This window comes from Urtica dioica, chromosome 4 (genome assembly GCF_054948205.1).
Source record: "Urtica dioica subsp. dioica isolate 48M chromosome 4, U.dioica_male_clone48M_v1_H2, whole genome shotgun sequence".
NCBI lineage: Eukaryota > Viridiplantae > Streptophyta > Magnoliopsida > Rosales > Urticaceae > Urtica > Urtica dioica.
The window spans coordinates 10,155,407-10,179,053 of NC_142759.1; the positions used below are offsets into that span (position 1 = coordinate 10,155,407).

Here is a 23,647-nt window from a genome sequence, read left to right on the forward strand (position 1 = left end):
GATTTTCCTCAATCTCCTCTTTCTTTCTGTTTGGTTGGTTGTGTATTATTTCACCTCTCAGTGATCACTTTAAAGGGTGTGTATGTATATATATATATATATAGATATATATATATATATATATATATTGGACCACCTTTTATAAATGACTGTCACTACAAGGAGTTAAGGCCGTTTTTTTTTTTGGACAGACAAGCCTTTTGTGATTTTAGAGTGTGTGTATTTAGAGCAATTGAGTGTGGTATTTATATATGCCCGAGCAAAGGGAGAGAGATGGGTGCTCTAAATTCTAATAGCAGGGTCTCATCCTGTGTTGTTTTTGCAATCGGCACGTGATTTCAATGTGAGAGGTCTCAATTACACACTTGTGTGAGTTTGTTCTGCATTTATGATTATTTATAGCAATCGTACCGCAAATAATATCTACCTTATTTTTTAATCAGCCGTTTTTTGTCTGCTTATGAAAATTACCAAATTATATTTTATGTTACCACAAATAATTTTTTTTTTTTTATGAACCGACAAATTATTGTTTGAGATGTGAGTTACTTCACAACAATAGTGCAGCCAATTGTACTGATTTTGATGTAACGGCACACAGTTGTCGAAAGTGAAAGAAATTAAACTAGTATAGCTACCAAAATGACATTTTTTTTTCTTTTGTTATAATACGGATATATGGATTCAGCGTATAGGGTGCTAATATAATTTGATGTTTGGAATGTTATTACTTTCTCTCTCTCGGTCCTTTGTGTGATATTTCTTTGGGTGTCTTTTCAATCTAAATAAGTCATGTAATTATTTTATTTAATTACTAATTTATTTTTATTTAAAATTAATTAATATGATTAAATTCATTTATTTTAATTCGAGGGACACAAAAAGAGATACAAAAAAAAAAAAATTGGATTCATATTTTATTGTGCGTTTTTTTTAAACAAAGTGCGCTTGTTTTTAGGGGAATCTAGTAACGTAACCAATTTAAAACATGGTTTTAATGATGCAGTCAACGTTTGGTAAATTTTGTGATCTAGTCATTTACATAAATAAACGGTTATAAAATACCGAATACCCTTATTTAACATAAATTATAGAAATCAACCAATAGTCAACGTTTCAGCCAAAATTTATCGCGTGTAAAATAAACGGAAATTAACTAAAAAAAAACTTGATATCGCAACTAATTGGACTACAAAAACTGAAAAAAAAAAATATATTATGAAATAAATCAAGTTAACGTGTATTAAAGCTGCATTATTTGGCTGCGGTCAAAACGTTGGCTACATGTTTTCAGCCGATTTTAATAAAAGTTAATGTAGTAATTTGTTAAATAACTAATAAAATTACATCATCATTTGTAATTACATTTGAAACTTAAATGAAATGTTGATTAAATTGTATTAATAACGTTTTAAGTGCTTTAATCCGTGTAATTTTTCTTGTTTTTAACACCAAAACAGTTTTAAGATCCATCATTAATTATGTTACCATAAATATACATCATGTAAAGTTGCCAGTGTGCATAATTTTTTTCATATAACTATCTTAATTACATAATTCTACCATATATATTAGCATGTTATTCAATAGGCCTTCTGAATTAGAAGCAAGGGGTTATTTTAACAAAAAAATTAAGTAATTAGTCGACTGAAACATTTGTGATTGGTATATAGTCAACGGTTTATAGATCTTATATAAATAGCCATAAAAATGATGTGACTTAATACATGAAAGTGACTATTTACCTAAGATTTACATCTGTAAATATATGAAAGTGGCTATAAACGTTGGATATATTTAGCAATGTCAAACTGTAAATGTGATTATATATCTAATGGAACCTTATTTTTAAGTACAGCTAATTAATTAGAAGATTTTTCTCTTTATCTATTAAGAAAATTATTTCACATTATGGCAATCAATGCTTTGAAAACTGCATTTAATGACAAATATGTCATGAAAAGACTAGAGTTAATGATAATTGAAATCATAAAAGTAGAATAATTCCTTCTCAATGAATAATAGAAAAAATATTTCGATTAGTCTTACTTTTAGAATAATTATAGAATTAAAAAACAACAGATCTTAAGAATTTATCTCTCCTTTTTGTGATTTTTTTCGAATTGTCTCGAGTCTCGACCAATCCAGAGCTTATGGTTATAAGTAAAAAAGAGTTTTGTAACTGACTAAGCCTATTCAAATCTAAGAATTTCATAATGTCATACGTTTCAGATTTTTTTGATTTATAACCATTCTGTTTATGTGGCACATTGTTTATACCATTTTTACCCAATTAGTTAATATAATTTATTTTCGAAATTAATAAAATCTAATCTATTATTCAAAATCCCTAATTATTAGGATCTCAATTATCTCTCACTCTCTCTCTCTATTTTCACGTTCACTCTCTCTCTATCTATCTCGCTCGTCGCATTTTTTTAGCCATGGATAAATGTCAAAAACATAAAAAAGCGCAATTAATAATCGTTAATAACTGTTAATAGATTTCTGCTTTAACTAATAGTCGGTAATAATTGTTAATATGTTTCTGGTAGAAACCTATTAACAGCTATTACCGACTATTAATTGCGAGATGCTATTTTTTTAAACCTCCGTTATGGCTAAAAACGTAACGAAAAGAGAGAGAGAGAGTATTTAGGTATAGATAAATTATTTTCATTTAATTTGTTTTTGGCAAAGAATTAGGGGAAAAAATACGGGTAAATATGTCTTATTGTATCAGAGATTGGCTAATTACCAAATATTACTAAAATGTTAGCTATTTAACAATTCTAAGTTTTAAAAACGCTAATAAGATAGAGTTCCCAATAAAAAAACAAAAGTTATATTTTATAGGTCAACTAACATGCATCAATTATTATATGCTTGATGACGTATCAAAATGTCGTATGAAGCCAACGTTTTGGCTATTTTGAAACAATTCTCGCATATTTGAAGATTAATTACATTTATACCCCTAAGCAGGTAGCTTATTTCTATTAAGCGTAATTGATTATTCAATTTTTTTTTCTTTGAGTGGTTCTTTCATTGTGGCGTTCTTTCATTCTTCTCTTCATTTTTTTTTTTACAAAATGGTATGAAGTAGCCAATTTAAACTATGATTTTTGTAAAATAACCATAGTTTCATTAGGTATAGCAAAATAATCAATTGAGAGTACAAATACCATTATACCCCTTATTGTATTGTATGGATTTCGCCGCGGCTTCGCTTCTCTTCGGCGTCGGCGTTTGGTGGTGATACCACGTCAAGCACGGCAAAACGAAGAGAGGCTTCTCCGGCAGCGGGGACTGGCCGGAGAGGCTTCGCGCCCACAAGCTCACTCAGGTCTCCCTCTTCCAGAAGCCCTTGGTGAAGCTCAAGCTCTCCGATCTCATGGCCGCCACCAACAACTTCGGCGGAGAGAATGTGATCATGGCCACCCGGATCGGGACCACCTACAAGGCCGAGCTCCCGGACGGGACCACCCTGGCCATCAAGCGGGTGAGCTCGTTCCAGCTGGCAGAGAAGCAGTTCCGGTGGGAGATGAACCGGCTAGAGCAGATGCGCCACCCGAACCTGGTGTTAGGAATTCTTGCCCACGAGAAGATACTTATGTAAATTCTCGTTGAAATTATTAATAAAATAAAGTTTGACATTTATTATCTATTTGAATTGAAAGCGTTATTTCTTATTTAATGAGATTTATTAAACATTCATTATTCCATAGCCTCCGTATCTAACTGAGTCACGTGCTGGGCACCTGAGTTCGGGCGGTGTGCTAAAACATGGTCGATGACTGATATACGCCTGGAAAACTATATCTAAAGTCATATATGTGGAACACATGGGTGAAGGCCGATCACTATGTGGGAGCATTCTACACTTGTGGTAAGTGTACGACCCGGACAGGTCTTGGTGTAGATGTGTCGTTTAAGGACCGTTACGACACACTAACCGAGGCCACTATGATGGTCACAGTGAGACTTGATCTAAATCCTGAAGTGATCATGGACACTGGGTTATGTTACTGAGTCTTTGACTCATTTGCTAAAAGGCTATTCATGCTAATCACAGTTTATGTCTTGGGAGTTTTCTCAGAGCATAATTCGAGTGGGAAATGATTACAGATACGGAATCCAGCCATCCTGAAAGAAGGTTAATGTTCTCTCACCTAAGGGTTGATTCCAGAACCGATAGATTGCGCGCACTTTCGAAGTAAGTAACGTTCGAAAGAATCTTTCGCTAGGGAAGCAACAATGGTTAAGGCTGATATGTATCAAGAGAAGTATAACGGAAAAATTGACTTCTCTTGACACGGGTTGAACCTGGAGGATCGTGATCACGAACTGACTATATCAGTGGACACTCGTCACGATGAGTAAATATAATTCTAGTATAAAGGAGAGTCCAGTCTTGGCTTACAAGGTGGAGTATTTGACCAAGATTAAACGAATCGATGGAAAAAGAGAAAGGATTATTTCGTCTTTTTCATCGGATTTGTTAAGCTTCTATTACTAGGTCCATAGTCCCCGATTCGGTTCTGATAAATGCGGATAAGAACTTTCGTATAATAATGTTTATCATTATTAATCTCACTTGTTGTAATTGTGATTGACAACATTAATTCTGGAAAACGGGTATTCGCAGAATTAAATAAATATTTATGGTAGAATTGTTTATTTATTGTTTGATCAAGTAAATAAACAATTATTAATTATTTGTTTATTGTTGGACCAAGTAAATAAATGATTAATTGGGTTTTAAGCAATTGGGTCTTGCACAAAATATGAAAATCGGATTTGGGAATTTTTGGCACTAGGGTTTGCGCAAATTCCCCCTTGGCCGTGTGCCTAAAATTCGAAATTTATAATATTGGTATTTACCAATATTTTCTCTTTAGTTGTTTAAATAAACGAGAGAGAAAAATATAAGATATTGTCCTATATTTTCTCCTTATTTAAAGGAAAGTATTTAGGAGAATAATATATTCTCATTTATTATCTCACTAAATAAATTATTCTCTATTTAATTAAAAGAATAATATCTCATAGATATTGATCTGATGGATGACAGAAAATGTAGGATTCACTTGTTGAGATCCAATGGCCTAGATTAAATCCTCTAGTATGAATACAATAAAAGGAAATAAAATATTCTGGAAGATTTCATGAATATCTCCTTTTACTACTATAAATAGGGGTTCATGAGAAGGCAAAAATAAGCAATTTTTTTAAGAAATTTGAGAGAAATTTTGTGCATCACTAGCCTCCCTTGGCCGTGCATTTGCCTCTCTCTCCCCTCGGAAATTCGTTTCCATTCTTAGTAAAATAAGAGAGAGATCTCGAAACACCTAGTTTTGTGATCTAGTGAGATAAAGACTGTGCCCACTCATCTTTCTTATTCGTCTCGGAGATTACGTTTCGGAAGACTAAGGTGTCATCACATCGAGTCCTTGAAGTAGAGTCCCTTATTTGATCGTGTGGAGGCTTGTACGTTCAAGACGAAGACGGATTGTGAAAGCTTTCAGTTCGTGAACCGAAAATCAATGTAAGTACTTGTTTACTCTTGTTTCGGTTGCTTGACTTATATCCTCTCTTATAATTTTTTAATTAACGTAAATCTAGATCTTGAAAATTAAGTCCTTATTAACTGATTTACTTTTATTATGGCTAATTCTCAAAATCAAAGTTCGCACTAATAGCTCCTTTACGACACAGCCCAATAAATAAATAAATAAATTATAATAATATTGATATTCCTTAATTGACATACACAATTTATTTACGTTTATGATAAAAAAAAAATCAATTTTGAAATGAAATACTAACTACTAATGTATTTGCAAAAACGAATAAAAAATAGAAACCAATATTCAAGAGTGTGGATTCAAGCTACATACTGAGTTAAAAGCGGGAAAATTAAAAAAAAAAAAAAATAGGCAATCAATCATGTATAATTAAAAAAAAAAAAAACAATAGCCAATCTTATCTAATCATATTTCATTTCATGTATTTTTGAATATTGCGAATGGTAAATATTATTAATCATTATATGCCTATGCAATAAAGATTATTAACTGTTAATTTCATATTTATTTTTAATTTTGCGAGTTTTTAGATATTTTTTATATAAAAGCTTTTCAGGGATTTAGAATTGAATTTTTTTAAAATGTTTGGGTATTACGGAAATATTGCAATGATGTTACGTTAAATTGATTATTTTCTTAAATAAATAGAGTTAGCCCAAAATTTTAAAGGAACTATGCTCATATTCTGCATAAATTTCATTAAAGTTCATAGTGAACAATTTTTAAAAAAATAATTATGTCAACTGCTTGAAAATTCTATTTTCATATTTTTAAACCTTTCATAAATACTTTTTTTGTTTCAATTTTCAGAAGATTTTGCCCTTAATTTTACATGAAAAAGTAAACACGAAAAAGAAAAGTTAAATGAAATAGAAAAATACATTGTATACATAAAGTATATATTTAATGAAATAAAGGGTAATTTAACAAAATAGTCAACTTAAACGTTGAAATTGCTAAATAACCAAGGTTTAGTAAATATTAGGTAAATAACCAATTTTATATATTTACAAACGTAAATATTAAGTAAATAGTTACTGTCATATTAAGCCACGTCATCATTTATGGTTATTTACTTAATATTTACCAAACATTGGCTATTTAGCAATATCAAACGTTTAAGTTGACTATTTTTTTTAATTTTTTGTAAAATAAATAAATGAGATAGTGGACCGATTAAGCATGAAAAGGGTTCCACACAAAAATATGATGTCTCGTATAACACTTCCTGATCGCATCTGGGCTCTACTCTCCATCAATTTCAATATAATCAGTAATCACACACCGTTTTGTACAGAATTGCACTCTGAACTCCAGTACAAAATCTACACATTACGTAAAATAAAGTAGAAAAACATTATAAAAGATGATGCTATCTAACTGCGCAAAAAGTATTTCGTTCTACGTATCAGGGACGCCCGGCAGACACCAATGCAAGAAATCCGATAACGTCCAGTTCACCGAGCCTCGAAACCGAGGTATATGAGCCTTGTCTCTCAGCCCAGAAATAGCCGTGACGTCAAGAAGCTCCAACACCGTAGAATTCGCCATCGAATCTCCGAACTTTTCACCAACTATCTCCTTCGCCCCAATCGACATCGGGACCATGTTTGTCGCAACTACCCCCGGTGTTCCAGTCCCCGCCCGCGAAATGCCTGGGCGAGATCGTCCGGTAGATCACTTTCAAGCCGGGGTATTTCGGTAACTGCGCGTCCGCCCATTTCACCACGCTGTGGACTGTCAGATTCCTCGCCTTCCAAATCTCCCTGAGGCGTATATTGGTGCTTATCTCGCCGCCGACGTGCATGACCCAGCGGTTGGCTCTGAGCTTCACTCTGTTCCAGTGGTGCGCAGTGTAGAGGCCTAGGACGTGGATGCGGTGGATGTTTCGGGCCAAGAACGATGCGGGGCTGTCGCGTAGTCTGTGTCGAGGTCTGTGGAGTTCAAGAGTTGGATTTCGCAGGCGGATCAGAAGTAGAGTACCCTGGTGTTGGTTGCGGGGAATCAGAACGCCCACCCTTATTTTCTTCCCCAACCTCAACCATGTCATCGCGCTCATAGCCGCCCGTGATCATGCAGATCAGGGACTGAAACTGCAGTCTTCTCAGTGAATCTCCAACGAAAGCGAGGGTTTTGTTTCGCAACCTGTAGTATTGCTCACACAGAAGATTTGAGAGTAGAGATAGATGAGAGAGATAGAGAATTGTTGATCTGAATTTGATTCAATTGTTTCATTGATTGAAAATCGTTACATTCAGGTAGCTTATATGCTAAGCTTCTAACACAGTTAGTTACATAAGTTAGTTACAACGCAGGGCACGTGTCAGACATCTATAGGCGACGTGCCTAACCAACTATAGGCTGAGCTGGCAGCTGAGCTACACACCTCAGCTTCACACTCACAATGAGTTCCTAAGGGTGTTATAAACAAATTTCTAAATAACTTATCAATCTTTCGTTAATTATAGGTAAATAGTCATCCATATACAATTGGAGCATTCCATATATACTTTTTTTGTGTATTAGGTTAGTTTTTGGGTATTTACGTAATTTGACCATGTTAATAAATAAAAAGACGTGACTATTGAAAAGTTGACTATGTAGCAGTTTTATTATGTTTTGAGCATCTTTAATGATTTGTGGCTTAACAATTGTGAGGACTTGTTAGCAATTAGCAAAGTTGTAAGCTAGTTGCTTACCATTATGTTTCATCCTGGCTATCGGACGGTATCGGCACAACCGTGTCCGACAGCGAACCTTTCCGAGTCAAAATGGGAGGAAAATTTCCGGGACTTTAGGACGGCAGTTCCGTGCTATCGGCAATGGAATTTCCGTCGTCCGAATTAAAGCTTGACGGAAATAAGAGTTCCAAACAAAGAACCAGACTTTAATGGCAGACTAAGTTTTGGCCGTTGGATTTTACATCCAACGGCCCAGATTATTTAAAAAAAAAAAAAAAAAAAAAACCAACTCTGACAAACCTGTGCGCACATACCCTGCGTCCCTGCCTTCCGTCGTCATCCTTCAAACCCCAAAGTCACTTCCGTCGATCCATGGAAATCAACTCGCCAGTTCCGTGCCACACGGAACTCGGAATTTCCGTAGGCGCACGGGAAGTCTCGGAAGTCCGTCCTTCCGTGTGCTTCCGTACCGAGAAGCCAGGATAACATTATGTTGCACTTTACCTATTAGCTTAATTAAGTTACTTTGCTTAACTAAACTACCTAGCTTAGCAAATTAAATGGGCCCATATTTTATATTTTTTTATTTAATAAGTGGGAATTGAATAGAAAATAATAATAAAATATTAATTATTGACATGTGGGATAAAGTTAAGCTAGGAGAATGATTTAGTTTACCAATAGAGAGCAAATTAGCTTAAATTAGTTGTAGCTTAAATTGCTTATGTGGCAAGTTAAGCAAATATGATATTTGTTTACCATTAAAGATGCTCTTATAAGGCTATATATCTAGAGAACCCTAAAATAAAAAGGTTTAAAACTTCATGAAGATTTTCTAACCTTTTCAAGAACACTTACATTCTTCAAATCTTTCCAGCTGACAATGCTTTGGTTGCCACCGGAGATTCTCGTATGCGAAATCTGTACGCCGTGATCGCCGACAAGACCACATCTCTGAGAGCCATTTCTTACAACCAAATCCAGAGTATAATGTTTGGTTATGGTCCACAACGACCCACTTTCCTTTTGCATAATTGCACACTAGCTTAACATGCAAGAAAAAATAAAGAGAAAATAATCACAACTTTCTCACAGAATAAGTTCATCAATAAACAAACCTTTATTAAAAAAAATCAACCTTTGTCAGCCGTGCTTACTTCGTTTACTACTTTAGCTTCCTTTCCGTTTTCTTCATTGCTTGTTTCTTCTTCTCTATGTTCTCGTATTGCCTCACTAGCCACTTCACAGTGACGGAGCCAGAAAAGTAAACCAGGGGGGGCTAATTTGAAAAAAAAGTTTCAGGGGGGGCTTGATTGTAAAAATTTTATAAAAATTGGGCCAAAAGTATAAATTTTTAAGTAATTTTTTTTAAAAAAATGGCAAAAAATGCAAAAAAAAAAATTTGAGGGGGGGCCTATAGTGGCTCCGTCACTGACTTCACCTCCGCCGCCCCACCCAACACCGGGAACACCCCCATTGAATATCTGCGTCGTAAAACAAAAAAGACAATCAGATAATCTGTCGCACATTAGTTTTCGAATCTTCATCCACCGAGCTTGCAGACACTTGGAATCGATAATTCATCTAGACCATACCTATTTTTTTCGTGCAAGGTAGAGCCACCAAGGATGAGTTTCAATTTTTTTTTTTTTTAATTTCCAAGTAGAAGCTACTTGGGGTCACTTCCAATAATTCTGCTTAATTATAAAAAAAAAAAAATTAAAAAAAAAAAAAAAACGCTCTGTGCAATATGTATAGATTTAGATAAACCTCGAGGTAGTTCGACCTGGGAATGTGCTAAGAGTCAGTGTTCCCTTCCATATCCACACGTAAACCGTCGCGCACATAAGAATAATACTTTGAAATGAGACTCCTCTAGCTCTCAATCCATAATAACCAACTTTCATTCTCTACTCAGAGCTAGAGAATTTGTGACGAATAGAACAAGTTTAGAAACAGTTTAGCTGAACAAAAATACCCTAAAAAATAGTATCACGTGACGTGTTTATCACTGTAATTTCCTGGTTTTTTTGCGTAAAATGCACAAAACAAATGAAAGCATGTACAAGGGGGAAAAATCACAACAACTCTGTCCAAGACTCCGAACACATTTCATTAACTAGATTCTCTAAATCTAAACTCATTCGATCTGAATCACTGCCGAATTCCCGAAGATAGAAACAAAAACCTCAAAATCTGAACGATTTGCTGTGCTCAAATGTGAAACAGCCGATGGATTTCGATCTTCGTTCAGCTCACAAATGGCAGATGGAGATTAGAGATGAGTCGAGAAGAGAAGTACCTGAATCGACAAAGCTCGGAAATGAATAAATGAATGTCTCCCTGATGTGTAAGTTGATAATCAAAATACTTCCCAGACAATGGAAACTAAAGTGATCATATTCAAGAATTTTTTATTCGGAAAGGTACGAAAAAACTACACATATATAGCTCGAATTCAATACTGTATATAATCTGGACGTGGTTGTTGGTATAACAAAAATAATACCAGTAGAAACAAATATAACACACACACACACACACACTCACACACACACACAAGGACCAATGTCTAATCACAGAGATTACCAACAAAATCTGATTAGACACAAATCAATGGGACCTTAACTGCAAAATGACAACAAATAAATGGAAGGAAAATAAATCAGAATTTCGATTGGTGTTATTGTTATTATTCTCTTCTCCCTGAAGATTAAATTTTCTTAGAGCAACTTCAATTAATAAATTGCCAAATTTTTACACATCATAAAAGAAAATATTTTTTTATTTATCTATATCATCAATTGTAGCACTTGGGATAAAAATCACCAATAGTAGTAGCACCAAAAGATGAGAGAGCTGAGTCTCTCTATTCAAAGTATTCGTGTTTATTATTTTATTAATTTTTTATTATAAAAATAGTGGACTTCGGGGTGCTAGAAAAAGACATTATTGTCATAATCATTACAACCCACAAAGTTAATGTGTAAAAAAAAAGTGACTGATATTACCCCATAAACAATAAAACAACTTTGGTAGCTTACGAGTTGCTCTCATTATCATTCTACATTCAAATATTTCTCTCTTTCTTCCTAGATTCTATAACTTTTTTATTTTCATGCTTATTGTCAGAGAGAGAGATACCTGAGATGGGCGTGGAGGACGTAGTCGCGGCGGAAGAAGAATGGATATTTTATTTTAAATTTTTGTTTAATATTTTTTTTATGATTTTGGAGGAATTATAATACATGTATTTCTTCTAGGATTAATATATGGGATCCCTTAATATATCTCAATATATATGATGCCACTCTCTGCATCAGTCTCTTTATTACTCGAGCCGTGTGAGCTTGTCATCTTTGATAGCAAGTCTGATAACATGGCTGTTAAAAAAAACTTTATGCCAAAGACATATATCTATAACATCTCGAAAAAAAAAATATATATATATATATATATATCTATAAAATTGATAATTATTTATTTGGGTTAAGTTTTTTTAATTTATTATTAATTTATACTTTCTATTCTTTTCTCTTTTTTTACTATTTTTTCATTCATACATTTTTTTAATTAATTAACTTTTAATTTTTATTCTTAAGAGACTTTGATATGATAAATATTTGAGATTTTATTTCATTCCATCCTAATTAAAGATAAATTGTTTATGTGTTTGGTTTTTATGTTATGAAATTATTTATCAAGTATTTGTTGCAAAAAGAGAGTGCGTTATTGGGTTACTGGCTTAATTGCCCCATTTTTTTATTGCTCTTGTGTTGATTATCTGTTCGTATTAGGGATTATTTATAAACTATAACCTCCTCAATATCTTAGGACCACAATCCAATAAGTTAAAATTAATCCAAAAATACCATTAATGAAATATTTTATATTTTATTTTGTATTTAATTTTGTTATTTACTTATGGTCACAAAAGAAAAATTATAAGATCATTTTTCGTTTGATATGTGAAGTTAAAAAAATGAAAAATTGGAAAATTTGAAAGAAAAAAAAATTAAATTCGTTTGAAGATTTATTGACATTTTATCCTTTTATTGACATGAATGTCAATAAATCTTCAAACAATTCTGAAAAATTCTTTGAAAATTTATTGACATATCTTCAAACGATTCTGAAAATTCTTTGAAAATTTATTGGCATCGATGTCAATAAATCTTCAAAGAATTATATATGATTATTAATTGTTTCCTAATTCTAACAAAAAAAAAAGTTGAAGGAACGTGATTTGAACGTAAAGAACTCATTAGGCTATTAATGATGTGGTCATTAGTTTGGCTTTCCATTTCTAGAAAAAATGAATGTGAAAAGACATAAGGCACTCTCCATTTTTAATCCCTAATTTTGTTGGTATTTATAAGGTTTGATTATTAAATTTTCTACTTAATTATGTGCTTGGCCTTGGTCTTCAAATTTTGATCCTATATCAAATATAGAAAATTGCTGAATTCGTTGCTAATTGTGATTTACTTAAACTTAGATAGAAGGTCATATTCTTCAATATAATGTGTCATTTTCCCTTTTTGGGAAAAAGTTAAATGTGGGAACTTAAACTAGCTGAATAGATGGCTTCATTAAATAAAATAAAAAATAAAGTACCATAAAAACATATACAAAGGTTCATTTCATTTCCATTAAAAAATTTTCAAGCTTGTTGGATTCCATTTTTAGTTTTACTATTTTTTCTCAATTTCAATTATGCAAAACAAAACTTTTTCTTTAATTCACTTTATATCATAGGAGTCAATTTTATTAATTAGTTCTTTTTTGTTGAAATAGTATTTTAAAGACCTCACGTAGTTTTCTTAATATTAATTTACTAATAAAGTCCAAATCATCACCTATATCATAGGAATCAATTTTTTTCTTTAGTATAATATATCATTTCTCTTTTTCTGTCGGGAGGAACGGAAATGTTTGCGATTATTTTCGTGTCGAGGACGAATATAAATGTTTCATTCAAGACTTGTCGGCTTCTATTTTTAATTTACATGTATGTATCTCAATTCAAATTTATGCAAAACTGACTTTGCTGCGAAATAATTTATATATTTTAGTTTGAAAGAAAAAATATATATAGATATGTCCATAAATATTTAGATTTGAAAAAAAATGTATTTAAAGTTTTATAAAAATATTTTTATCTTTTTGATAAAAAAAAAAAAAAAAAACGGTACGAATGAACACTACATGTGTTTAGGGTTCAATCTCTTATTTTAAAAAAAAAAATTCAAAAAAAAAACCACGGAACACTATGGAGTCTCCTCTACTTTATATATATATATATATATATATATATATAAGTCAATTTTAATAGTAATTTTTATTGAAAGTATTTTAACGACTTGTTCTTTTTCAATATTAATTTTCTAATAAAATTCAGATTACAGCTATATCATAAGAGTTAATTTATTATTTAATTTAATATGTCATATTCCTTTTTAAAAAATGATACAAAGTACATTTTGGAATACTAATAAATAAATAAATAATTTAAATTGCACGAATTTTTCATTAAAAATAGAGTAAAATAGTTATCAGTACAAGATAATAACATTTTAGTACAAGGCATGCTACTGACGTAAGTCGAAGTGAATCTAACACTAAATACAAGTGATCGTTCATGTATGCATACTTCCGATAAGTGGAAGAACGGTGAGCACATTACAAATCGAGCACATATAACTCTTTCAAAATATACAAAATGATTGATGGACAAATCAAATCAACCATAGTCAAATGACCATAAAAAAAAAAAAAAAAAAAAAAAAAAAAAAAAAAAAAAATCTTCAACCTGCATAGATAAATTTCGAAGTTGAGGTGGTGTAATTTCAGAGGTCTTATGGCTTCTCTCCTTAGTGAGTGAACTCTAGCTTTCGCAATCTCGTCCACGGGATATCTGGTGTGACAATCTCAGTGGTGTGATGCTCTCAGCAAATCGTGTTCTAAGCACGTGAAGATGAATTTATTTTTGGGTTAATTAGGTAAATAACCAACTTAAACATTTGATATTACTAAATAGTCAATATTTAATAAATCTTAAGTAAATAGTCACTTTCATATATTTACAAACGTAAATTTTAAGTAAATAGCAACTGTCATATATTAAGTCACGTCATCATTTAGGGTTATTTATTTAAGATTTACGAAACGTTGGCTATTTAACAATATCAAACGTTTAAGTTGATTATTTTCCTAATTTTTTTTTATTTTTTGTACGAGACAAGTTGGATGAAGGTCAAATTTGTGTGATCAGTATAGCAGATGTATTGACTAAGTCAATTTCAAGCTCTCTCTTCTCACCACGGCGTTCCAAACTCAAAGTACGTGGCAAACAGTCTTTGACTTTGAGGGAGTTATTGCAGTATTTGAGTTTGAAGGTGGTAATTGAAGGAGCTTGACTGACGTGGCTTTATTTTTTATTTTTGTTGGCTGATGTGTCTATTTTTATATGTTCGCTTTATTAGTCTGTAATACTGAGTGGTATACTATTTACACCACACTAAACGCTTTAGATCAATTAAACTCAGAGATTTGAAACTCTTAGGTACCTCGAATACTTCTCTCTTGATTATGTGAGTTAAGAGTTACAAATTTGTCCGTGATGGTCTGCACGAAATTATGTACGAATTTGTGAGACTAGGTATGTCGATTACGTCTGTACAAAATTATGCAGTTTGGTACGGGATACTGTTGAAATTACGTGATCTGTGCGTATGTCACAGAATATGTTATGACGGATCCTGTGACAATCATTAAAATTCGAGTGATCAAAACAGAGAAAGCTGTAAGTGCGAAAATATAAAGAACACAGAGATTGGTGACTCAGTTCGGCAATCCCTGCCTACGTCTGAGGGGCCTTAGCCCGGTGGAAAGCAATCTACTATGATAACGTGGTACAATAAGGTTTTACACTAAACGACTCCCTCGCTAGCTACCCAACCTACGTCTATCTTCTTCAACAGCAACTTAGGCTCCCCCTAAGCACGAGATCCCCTCGATTCCCACAGAAGCTCTCTCCCGAGACTTCTAACAGTGTTTCCCGATAAGAACAAAGGAAAAACCTAACATCTTGCTTCTAATACAATCACCCGTATATAGGCAACCAAGCAGAGGTAACAGACACCTTAAGAGCTTGAACACAGGTCGTTCAATGCTCAGCTAAAACACTCAAAAAATAAATCTCTCAAACAAGTGTTTCCCTAAAAGCGTCAAGAAGGTGTGTGAAATGAGGACGCCTCATATAGTCTTCGAAGCGAATTAGGGCATGTGATTCAGTTGCTGGCATCAGGGATATCATATCTTCAGATCCCTAGAAAATCTCGCGGATATTTGATGATTCCGAGAAAGTCCCAGAATATGTCGCAACAAAATCTGCAACAAATCAAATATTCTCTACCGCGTGAAGGCTCCACATCAGCAACAAATATCCTCCTTTTATGAGCAATTTTGCCAAATAAACATCACTAATAAATGCAAAGTATTACGTCTGTACAAAATTATGCAGTTTGGTACGGGATACTGTTAATGATATATTTTTTTTCTTTTGAATTGTGTTGTATTATAATATTATATGATTAATATTTGTTTATTTTTAAGAATAAATATTTTTTATTAAATCTATTTTCTATTTTACTTAATGGTCTAAGTAACTACGGTGTGATTAAAATATTAAATATTTTTGTCGCAAAAAAAATTAAATATATAAATATAATTTTGAAAAAAAATTAAGTATTTTTATCGCTATTAACTCCTTTTTAATATTGACGAATTCATTCGAACTTCACTTATACTGCATGTGATTGTTCGAGCAGTGAAAAAGAAAGGTGCAAATATCACTAGGACAAATATAATCATCCGGTGCGACGATTGTCGTACCAAATACCTCAAAAGTCGCACCTAATAGTTTATTAGGTGCAACTTTAGGTGCGACAAAATCGCACCTAAAAGTCCGTCGCTAAAGGTATTAGGTGCGACATGTCGCACCTAATATGTATACCTTTAGGTGCGACACTTTTAGGTGCGACTTTGTCGCACCTAATATGCCCAAGCGGATCATTTCATATCAGGTGCGACTTTGTCGCACCTAATAAGTCGCACCTAATAAGTTATTTTAATTAAAAAAAAAATTAGAAAGAGGGAGAGAGAGAGAGTAAGATGTAGGCGGCGGCGGGGCGGGGGGCTGATGTAGGCGGCGGGGCGGGGAGGCTGGTCACGGCCGGGGGGCGCGAGGCGGTTGGCTGGCTGAGAGAGAGAGAGAGAGAGTGTGAGATTGAGAGATGGTGAGACGAAGAGAGAGAGAGAGAGAGGGGGGGGGACGTACCGGAGCGGGCGGCGGGCTGGTCCAGGCGGCGGGGCGGGGGAGGCTAGTCACGGCCGGCGGGGCGCGGGGCGGGGGGCTGGCTGAGAGAGAGAGAGTGCGGGGCGGGGGAGGCTGGTCACGGCCGGCGGGGCGCGGGGCGGTTGGCTGGCTGAGAGAGAGAGATTGTATGTGTGAGATTGAGAGACGGTGAGACGGAGAGAGAGAGAGAGAGAGAGAGAGAGAGAGAGAGAGAGAGAGAGAGAGGGACGTACCGGAGCGGGCAGCGGGTTGGTCCAGGCGGCGGGGCAGGAGAGGCTGGTCACGGCCGGCGGGGCGCGGGGCGGGGGGCTGGCTGAGAGAGAGAGAGCGCGGGGCGGGGCTGGCTGAGAGAGAGAGATAGAGCGAATGAGTGAAAGAGAAGAAGAGGCTCGGGGTTAAAACCCCTAAAACTATTGGGTGCGACATTATTGCACCTAATAATCATAGATCCCAGATCCGAAAAATTTCGGAGGGATTCGGCGGGGAAGTTTAAATTTGAAACCCATTGGGTGCGACATTTGTCGCACCTAAAGGTATTAGGTGCGACAAATTTACCTTTAGGTGCGACAAATTCATATTAGGTGCGACATTGTCGCACCGAATAACACTAAACATTAACGAAATTTTTAGTCATCCGGATGAGTATCCGGTGCGACATGTCGCACTTAATATCATAAAAACGCTACTTTGACTATACATTGTTAGGGCTAGTTGCCTACATTTTTATTATATATGCCTAAATAAATTATACTCTTTTGTTTTTATAAATCTCGATTAAGAAATTTAGTCATGAAAAGAAAAACAGTGTGACATTATGTGTGATAATTTAACCTACATGGTGGAATTAAATTTAAATCTAATTAACAATATTTAGAAGGAAAAATGAGTGCTGTTATTTTTGTAAAGAAATGGAATGGTTACATGACCGACTATAAAACGAGTGTGATTTAGTTAAACACTCAATATAAAAATATAAAGTAATGGATTTTAAAATAGTCAATTTTTGTCCAAAATTAGTGAAATAGCTAAAATATATAATAATTAAGTTTCAAACAAAAATTGATTTTAGGATTAATTTTTTTAGAAGTGATAAATTGTTTCTAATAATTGTTAACCGCGTTTTTGGGTTGACACTTAGAACCGTTCGTAGTTTGATCTAGGGTCGGACCCTATCACCACACGTAGGTTGAGTGTGGTGAAGTTCTTCTCTTCTTGTCGTCTCCGTCTCGTTACTTCGTCAATAGTTTGCTTTCGTGTTTTTCGCATTCGTTACGTTCATCGAATTCTTTAGGTTCGTCGTGTTCTTAGGATTATTCGCGATCTTCGAGTTCTTCACGTTCTTCATATTCTTCGGATTCCTCGCGATCTCTGGGTTCTACGTGTTCTTCGTGTTCATTGAGTCCTTCGAGTTCATCGTGTTCTTCGGGTTCCTCGTGATCTTTGAGGTCTTCGTGAACGTCATGTTCTTCACCTGAAAATGACAAGAAGCGTGAACTAGAGGGACGCAGAGGGGTTTCCCCTAGCGCGCGCTCTGACGCTCAACATTAATCGGGTTGTCTTTCATTCTTGGTGAGCGATTTGTGCTCGTCTCTATATTTTCTAGAGGGAGAGAGTCGCGGTCTCAATTGTGTAGAGTTTTTGCAAGTTGAGAGAACCCACCTTGTGTTGTGAGTGTATGGGGTATTTATAGGAGCCAATGAGTTTGGCAGTGACGGATGAATGATGGACGGCCGAGTGGTTACGGCTGAGTGTTGATGGATGAGTGGTCGTGGCTGAGTGGATGAGTGGTCGAGGCCTAGAGAATAATTTTTCTCTCTTGGGCGAGTGGTTGGAGTAGTCTCTAGGTGGTTTGGAGCTGGTGGCCGAGTGGCTATTTCTCTCACTCTTGGCCAAGTGGTTGGTCATTTACTTTGGCGGCCAAGTGGTTGGTCATTTACTTTGGCGGCCGAGTGGTTGTTCACTTTTCTTGGCGGCGGGGTGGTTGGTCACTTTTCTTGGCGGCGGGGTGGTTGGTCACTTTCTTTGGCGGCCGAGTGGTTGGTCACTCTCTCATGATGGCCGAGTGGTTATCACTTTTGGCTAGCCGAGTGCTTACTTTCTTCATGACGGCCAAGTACTTGGTGTCGAGAAGGTCTTGAAGCAGACATATCTTCGAGTTTAAATCTTCTAATAGTGGGCTCGGACCCTTGTATTATGGTTTGCCTTGTCGTTTTTTTGCATTATAGGTATCGTTTTAACCTTGTGAAAATGATGATATAACAATAATCATCAAAATGTTTAATCTTAGTGTCAATTTTTTTTTAAAATAGAATAAACTTCGCTCAAAGTTTGAACCTTTAACTATTTTGTTTATCAATTAGTTGTTTCAAATGACTTTTACATACAATTTCAAAAAAAAAAAAAAAAAAAAGACTAGCTCACTCACACAGCTAAATATCAGAACTACTAAAGGAAGAGACGCAGAAGAGTTACTGATACAACCACACAAAGTTGTTCATTTCTTCATATATCTACGTATACCCAATTTCCACTCATGAACCTCAATTCCTAGTTAACCAAATAGTCATGGAAGGAATTGTATATAGAGTCTTCTTAAACAGGTTTGATATGTTTCTCTAGGCCCAAGCTTGCCCTGCGGTTTCCCTGGCGTTAGTATTCACAACGCCGAGAGTGGGTGTCTTCTTGGAAGGCCTGTTGAGGTTAAACACAGAGTGTCTGCAGAGCCTTCTCACTCCTCTCCTCAAGCTCAGCCAATCGCCGCTCTCCTCATCCCTCCTCCTGAAATGATCCGCCAGCCTCGCTCTCCTCGCCTTGTTCTCTTGCCCTTCTTCTTCTTCTTCTTCTCTTGCTAGATCTTCCTCTTTCGTCTTTGCCTGGGAATTATTGCACCACAGCTTTTCGTCGATGCTTGGCTCTACGCTCCTTCTGCCCGAGTCCGAGCACGCTTCAGCGGGTTTCGAGAGGAATAGCCGCCGCGGCTTCACGTGCGCTTCCTCTCTCTCGCGCAGTGTCTTCACGATCAGAGTCTTTAGGAAGTTCATGACTTGGACGGCGTGGATCAGAGCAGTCAACGGATCAGACATCTGCAACAGATATATTCAGCTTATTGCTCTCACACCAGATCAAATGGATGTCTTGTAGATTTCACTATGCAAGAAAGTGCTTTCTACATGAATGTTTTGTTGTGTATTTTAATGGACGGATAGAATTTCATACAAGTCTTTGATAAACACTATTATTACAGATCGGTCCGGTTCAGTTTGGATCGTTTTAGTCATTTTTATTTTTACAAAAATTATTACTTAAAGTATTAGATTTTCAACATTTAATCTCAACATGATTATGCTCGCAATCGAAAAGATGGGCTTAATTTCACAAGTTAAAATTCCCTAAAATTAATAATGAATAAATAAATATCTCGAACCGTCCTTTCTCGTTAAACTGTTCGACGCATGTTTTTTTAGCACGTCCCTAAAATTGACATTGTATAGCGCGTTTTCAAAAAGTAGTAAGCAAGAATAGAGTCATGCTTGTGTGTGTAAAGCATCATATGAGAGGTTTCATCTCAAAATCAATTGGCAATGAGAAGAGTAACGCATAATGACATTTATACCCTCTTGTTAGTTCTATTTTGTTTTCAATGCGGGGGTGATTGATACCTGAGTCATGTTGGGGGCGAAAACCATGGCGATATTGCGAGCGTTCATCTTGTTGAAGTGCTCGTGGTGGACGACATCGGCCATCAGATTGACCGACCAATCAAGCAGCGAAGCCTCTGTGGCCGGAAGAAGCTTCACCGCCTCCGAGCAATCTTCCTCCGTGTTGCACTGCATCACTTGCTCCGCGCTCAGCGAATCAAGCACTCCCCTCGGAAGCTCCCTAAACCAAGCCTACACAATCATACAAGAATTAACATATTTACCGAAATAATTTAAAATTTTAAAAAAAAAATTAGTACCTTAATGAGACCTGCTAAGCAATGAACGTCTATCCCGTGAGGAACGACGCCTTTGTTGAGTCGGTCGCGGACGAGCTCTTCTTGCCCATTCTCTGCGTTTATGCGGAAAATGCCCTCTGCCTTTGAATCCGCACCAATTACACAAAGTCATTTTGTTTTTCTTCTTTTTGTAAATGGACTAATTTTGAGGAAATTTGATATAATTGTGTAAGTAAGTTAAATTGAGTACTTGAAGGCCTCCGCCGGAGTACAAGCGCTTCTGCATCATGAGGAGGATCGTCGGAACGCTGTTTCCTCTGTCGTCGTACGTGCATTGCATCGACTGTGCCGATACGCCAAATACGCTCACACTGATCGCCGTATTTGTTTTAACAAAAAAAAATGATTCAGAAAGAAACATATCAAAATACAAACTACGAAAAGTGAAAAAAAAAAAAAAAAAAAGGGTTATATATGAATAGGAAAAGGAAATGTAAAGGAAATCTATTTCTATTTTGGCTTTCTCGAGCGTATTACTTCAACAAAAAAATAAAAAAGTAAGACCATGAGAAAGACAGAATGATTCACTGCAAGTACATTGAGAAACCATTGACGCAGAAACAGACTCATTCCGATTTTTTTATAAGTAAAATAAAAACAGTAAAAAAAAAAAAAAAAATTGTTCTTAATTGCGAGAGTTTCAATAAATTAAAAACGAACGACATTTCTGGTTAATGATCAAATACGCAAATTTGCCCACCGAAGACATAGAGAGTCTTGTTAATTGGATGAAACAAGAAACGTTACCAAACAAATGTCATTAATAATAAAAAATAATATATATATATATAAAAAAAAAAAAAAAAAAAAAGCGTTTTTGACTTCCGATTCCGAAGGTTTGTATAAGATTGTAACAGAATAAACAGAAAATATTGAACCTGGCACTAGGGACTCTTCTGGGTAGTTGAGGCTCAAGTTCGGTAGGCAAACCAAGAAAGCCGTTGAACCTATCGAAGGTCACGTGCGACACGTGCCTGACCTCCGTCGGCCAACTGATATCCAACGACGAAGACGACGACGACACGTCGTCTCTCTCTACGCTGCATGTGACGATGGATTTCCTCAGAGCCGTCACGAGAATGTCAACTATGGCGAATTGGTGGTTCGAATTTTCGTTATTATTATCACCATTGATATTTGCGTCGCAATGCCGAGCTTTGCTGCTAAACGGCGTCGTTGCTGAGTTGTACAATGCCTCGTCTTCGTCGTCGTTTTCGAATTCTTCTTCTTCTTCTTCTTCTCCATCGTAATCTTCTTGGTCATCGATTTCTTCTTCTCTCAAGATTGGAGTTGGTGGGGCTGTGCTGTACTCGACTCGAGCACAAGATTTGGATCGGAAAAGCCGAGTCATGAGCACGGACGAGTTAGTTGAGAAACCAGGGTGTCAAAACGAGAAAGAAAAAAACAAAGGAAAGAAAGAGAGAGATAGCAAAAAAGAAAGAAAAAAAAAGTTTTGTATTTAAGAGATGAATGATTATGATTATTACTTAGAGAACTGAGGAAAGAAGAAGAAGAAGAAGGGAAAAGGAGTGATGAGGACATTTGGCTCATTCTTTGTTCCCATTCACTTCTTCCTTTTAATATTTCATTTTCGCTTACTTATCTGTAAAAAACTGGGAACTACGACAAGGAAAACAAATAAATAAAATAAATAAAACAGGCTAATTGACAAACGATGCTGGGACATGAGACGATGAGTGAGTGAAAGCTATATTCACGTGTAAAAAGAAAATGTATTGATAATTTGGTATATATGAATGTGTGTTGTATATGTCCATAAAGATTATTTACACCTGTTTGTGTAATTATAGAAATATATATTTATTGGATTGAATAAGACGTGAATTGAATTAACCGGACAACGAAAATGGGACCCTCTCTTTGCTCTCGATCTGAAATAGCTATCACCTTTCAAACGTACTTTTGTTTTGCGGTGAAACAAATTTAGTTCACAACAAAAGATTATATATTTATATACATATATATTGCGTAATATTTATGTAGTTGCCTTATCAATAGGACGCTATTGTCCTTATATTCTTGTCCATACGACGCGATTCATTTCAATGGGCATAAACTCAATTTGGTAATCGGCTAATTAATTTTATCTCATTAAGATTTCGCTTTCATATAAATAGGAAAGAGTGAAAGTCAAGGGAAACATAAGGATTGGTTTGTCTTTGCATTGGGATCATAGCAATTAATTGTTTCTTTGATAAACTTACTCCAGGGATGAAAATATTAATAGCTTTAGTTTTGAGCAACTCTATCCATATCTATATATATTCATGCGTGTTACATAAGCACCTTGGGATACAAGATTTGTTTTCCTAAAAACCTGGTGTTATAAAGCTGAATTTTTATATTATATTTAAATATCAATCGCATTGAAGAATTACTCATGAGTCATGACAGCTAACCTTAATTTCTGTAGCTTGAGTCAATATAGTAATAATTTATAATACCGAATAAAGTAAACAATAGATCCCACATCTTACTCAAACTTATTAATTTCATATTTTTAAGATTCTTTTCCATCAATGAATATGAATGCATGCTTAATTTCCTCTTCTAAATTAGTCTCAAGTAGCTTCATTATTCTTCATTGTGTAAAGCCAAAAAATTATTATTATATGTACAAGTACATTTATTCAACATTGCAAACTGTCTTAAGAGTAGAAATCGCGTTTGTGAGTTGCAGTACTGCTACTGAAATTTTTGTTTTAGCTTTTGAAGTGAATTATTTTTGGGTAAAACAATAGAACAACGTTTGCATATGAGGTTTTGGAATTATTTAAAAAATGTTATGAGAGTCCGTGGGAGTGTATAAAGCGTGTCTTCGCTGTGTTGGATTTTGCATGTCAAGAGTCACATGGGCACGTGCACTGTTCCTTTCTTGTTCCAAAGCTCTGCGGTACTTTTCAAGACTCTTGCATGGTTTATTAATTGATAAGTTATATATATATATATATATATATATATATATATATATATATTTGTATGTTTGTATATTATATATCGG

The 23,647-nt window shown here is 35.1% G+C and overlaps 1 protein-coding gene and 1 pseudogene across 1 annotated transcript; both read right to left on the reverse strand.

Annotated features, from left to right (window-relative positions):
* Positions 1-3,196: 3,196 nt before the first annotated feature.
* Positions 3,197-9,746, reverse strand: LOC149400272 (protein trichome birefringence-like 14; annotated as a pseudogene).
* Positions 9,747-19,002: 9,256 nt separating this feature from the next.
* On the reverse strand, positions 19,003-22,210 carry ROPGAP3 (Rho GTPase activating protein with PAK-box/P21-Rho-binding domain-containing protein). The gene is made up of 5 exons (XM_089612881.1): positions 21,504-22,210; positions 20,816-20,936; positions 20,587-20,706; positions 20,288-20,518; positions 19,003-19,711 (listed from the first exon to the last, which is right to left on the reverse strand). The coding sequence occupies exons 1-5, from the start codon at positions 21,974-21,976 to the stop codon at positions 19,244-19,246; spliced, it is 1,413 nt and encodes a 470-aa protein (XP_089469007.1). The 5' UTR covers positions 21,977-22,210; the 3' UTR covers positions 19,003-19,243.
* Between the last annotated feature and the right edge of the window lie 1,437 nt (positions 22,211-23,647).

What these genes read in the sequence shown, in the direction of transcription:
- ROPGAP3 (XM_089612881.1), bottom strand. Translation starts at nt 21,976, where the DNA reads ATGACTCGGCTTTTCCGATCCAAATCTTGTGCTCGAGTCGAGTACAGC. An exon ending in AGAAGAGTCCCTAGTGCCAG is followed by an intron (nt 20,937 to 21,503) that starts GTTCAATATTTT and finishes TACGGCGATCAG; the next exon opens with TGTGAGCGTATTTGGCGTAT. An exon ending in TCGCCCCCAACATGACTCAG is followed by an intron (nt 19,712 to 20,287) that starts GTATCAATCACC and finishes TATCTGTTGCAG; the next exon opens with ATGTCTGATCCGTTGACTGC.